Source organism: Trypanosoma conorhini (assembly GCF_003719485.1).
Source record: "Trypanosoma conorhini strain 025E chromosome Unknown Tco_14.4_contig_00415, whole genome shotgun sequence".
NCBI lineage: Eukaryota > Euglenozoa > Kinetoplastea > Trypanosomatida > Trypanosomatidae > Trypanosoma > Trypanosoma conorhini.
Window position 1 is genome coordinate 6,029 of NW_021704503.1, and position 1,448 is coordinate 7,476.

Genomic DNA, 1,448 nt, shown 5'->3' on the forward strand with positions numbered 1-1,448 from the left:
ATGTCGATGCTGTCCCCCGCAGAGGGAGGCGACGCTTCACTTCGCCCAACGCCCGCCGCTGCTGCCACCCGCGTCAATGTTGTGCCACTGATCCATCCGCGCCACCAGAAGAAGCAGCGGTCGTATCGTCACATTGCGGTGACGGACTCGGCAACGGACCATCTCTCGGCCACCACGGCGCTGCGGGAACACACAAAGGAGCTTCTCACTGTTCGTAATGGCGCAATGAATTATGAACAGGAAATGTACTTTCACCCGCATGAGCTATACAAACATGGAAAACACCGGATACACACCAGCAGTGTGGGATACAGCAGCGGGGGCGATCTTGTGCTCACACGCGAGGCTGTCTCGGAGCCAAGCGATGTGGATATGGGTTTTCTGCGCCGCCGAGTTGAAATTGATAAGGCCATCTGTTTGGACCCCAAAGCCCGTCGACCCCTGTCCGAGGAAGAAGCGAAGAAAAAGTTGCGCCTCAACGCCCCCAGGTATCGCAAGTATCCCGGTATTCGTGTCCCACGCAACCGCAAGGAACGCAATCGTCTTTTGAATGACTACTTTGTTAATGAATACGCACGCAAAATCATGGACAAATACCGCGAGCGACAGGCGAAGGGGGAGGGAAAAAGCGATACAACACCTATTGTGCGCCCTGCTTTCGGAAATCTTCCGCCGGTTTTCTACAGGATGCTCGACCTTGACGAAGATGCCCAGACGCGTGCCCTTGAGCGGTGTGGGGTCGACATGCGGCCATCTTCAAACTATGTGCCTAAGGACCCCGATTCGGGAGAGGCACGCTTCCAATGTATGAATTTGCGCCTGAGGTCAGAGTTGGTGCATGCACTGAGCAGCGAATTTCTTACGCGGCAGATTGACGACTTGGAACGTGCCTTTGCCGCCTTTATTACAGAAGGAAATGTGAATAACCCACTCGTGTACAAGTTTCGTGATGGGTACGGTCGTCTCGTGTGCCACGGTGTTGCGGCTTACTATAATCTCGTCTCGGAGTCGCAGCAGCAGCCCGATGGTTCCAAGGTAACCGTGGTAAGTTGGCCAAAAAGGAAGAAACATGCCTCTGTGCAACTTACCTTACCCCGGGTATCTCTTATGAATATGCTTCGAAAGAAGCGTGGTGAGATGCCGATTGCGTCTGCAGCGTCTACACCGCAGAACACACCGCATGCATGTGCTGCGGATCCGGATCTTTTGCCCCCAGCATTGAATCTGGACTCCACCCCGATGGAACATGAATTGCCCGCTGGCGTAACGCCTACTCCGGAGCAAGGGAATTCAACAAGCGACGGAACGCCTCGTGCCCTTGCGGTTTATGAGCCATTGTTTGGGGGATTGGCCGAGGGCACAACGACGACAGCCACCCAAAAGAAGAAGATGCGTAGGGCGACAAAGCTGGCCCAGCAGGACAAGGAAGAGCTCTTCAATGAAGCCGC

The 1,448-nt window shown here is 54.8% G+C and overlaps 1 protein-coding gene across 1 annotated transcript in view; it reads left to right on the forward strand.

Annotated features, from left to right (window-relative positions):
• The window catches only part of Tco025E_06283 (uncharacterized protein), a gene marked incomplete at both ends in the record, with an annotated part of 1,518 nt that continues 70 nt past the window's right edge, over positions 1 to 1,448 (forward strand). The window contains one exon of the mRNA XM_029373163.1: positions 1 to 1,448. This exon is cut by the window's right edge and continues 70 nt beyond it. Coding sequence (XP_029226733.1) covers positions 1 to 1,448 — 1,448 coding nt within the window.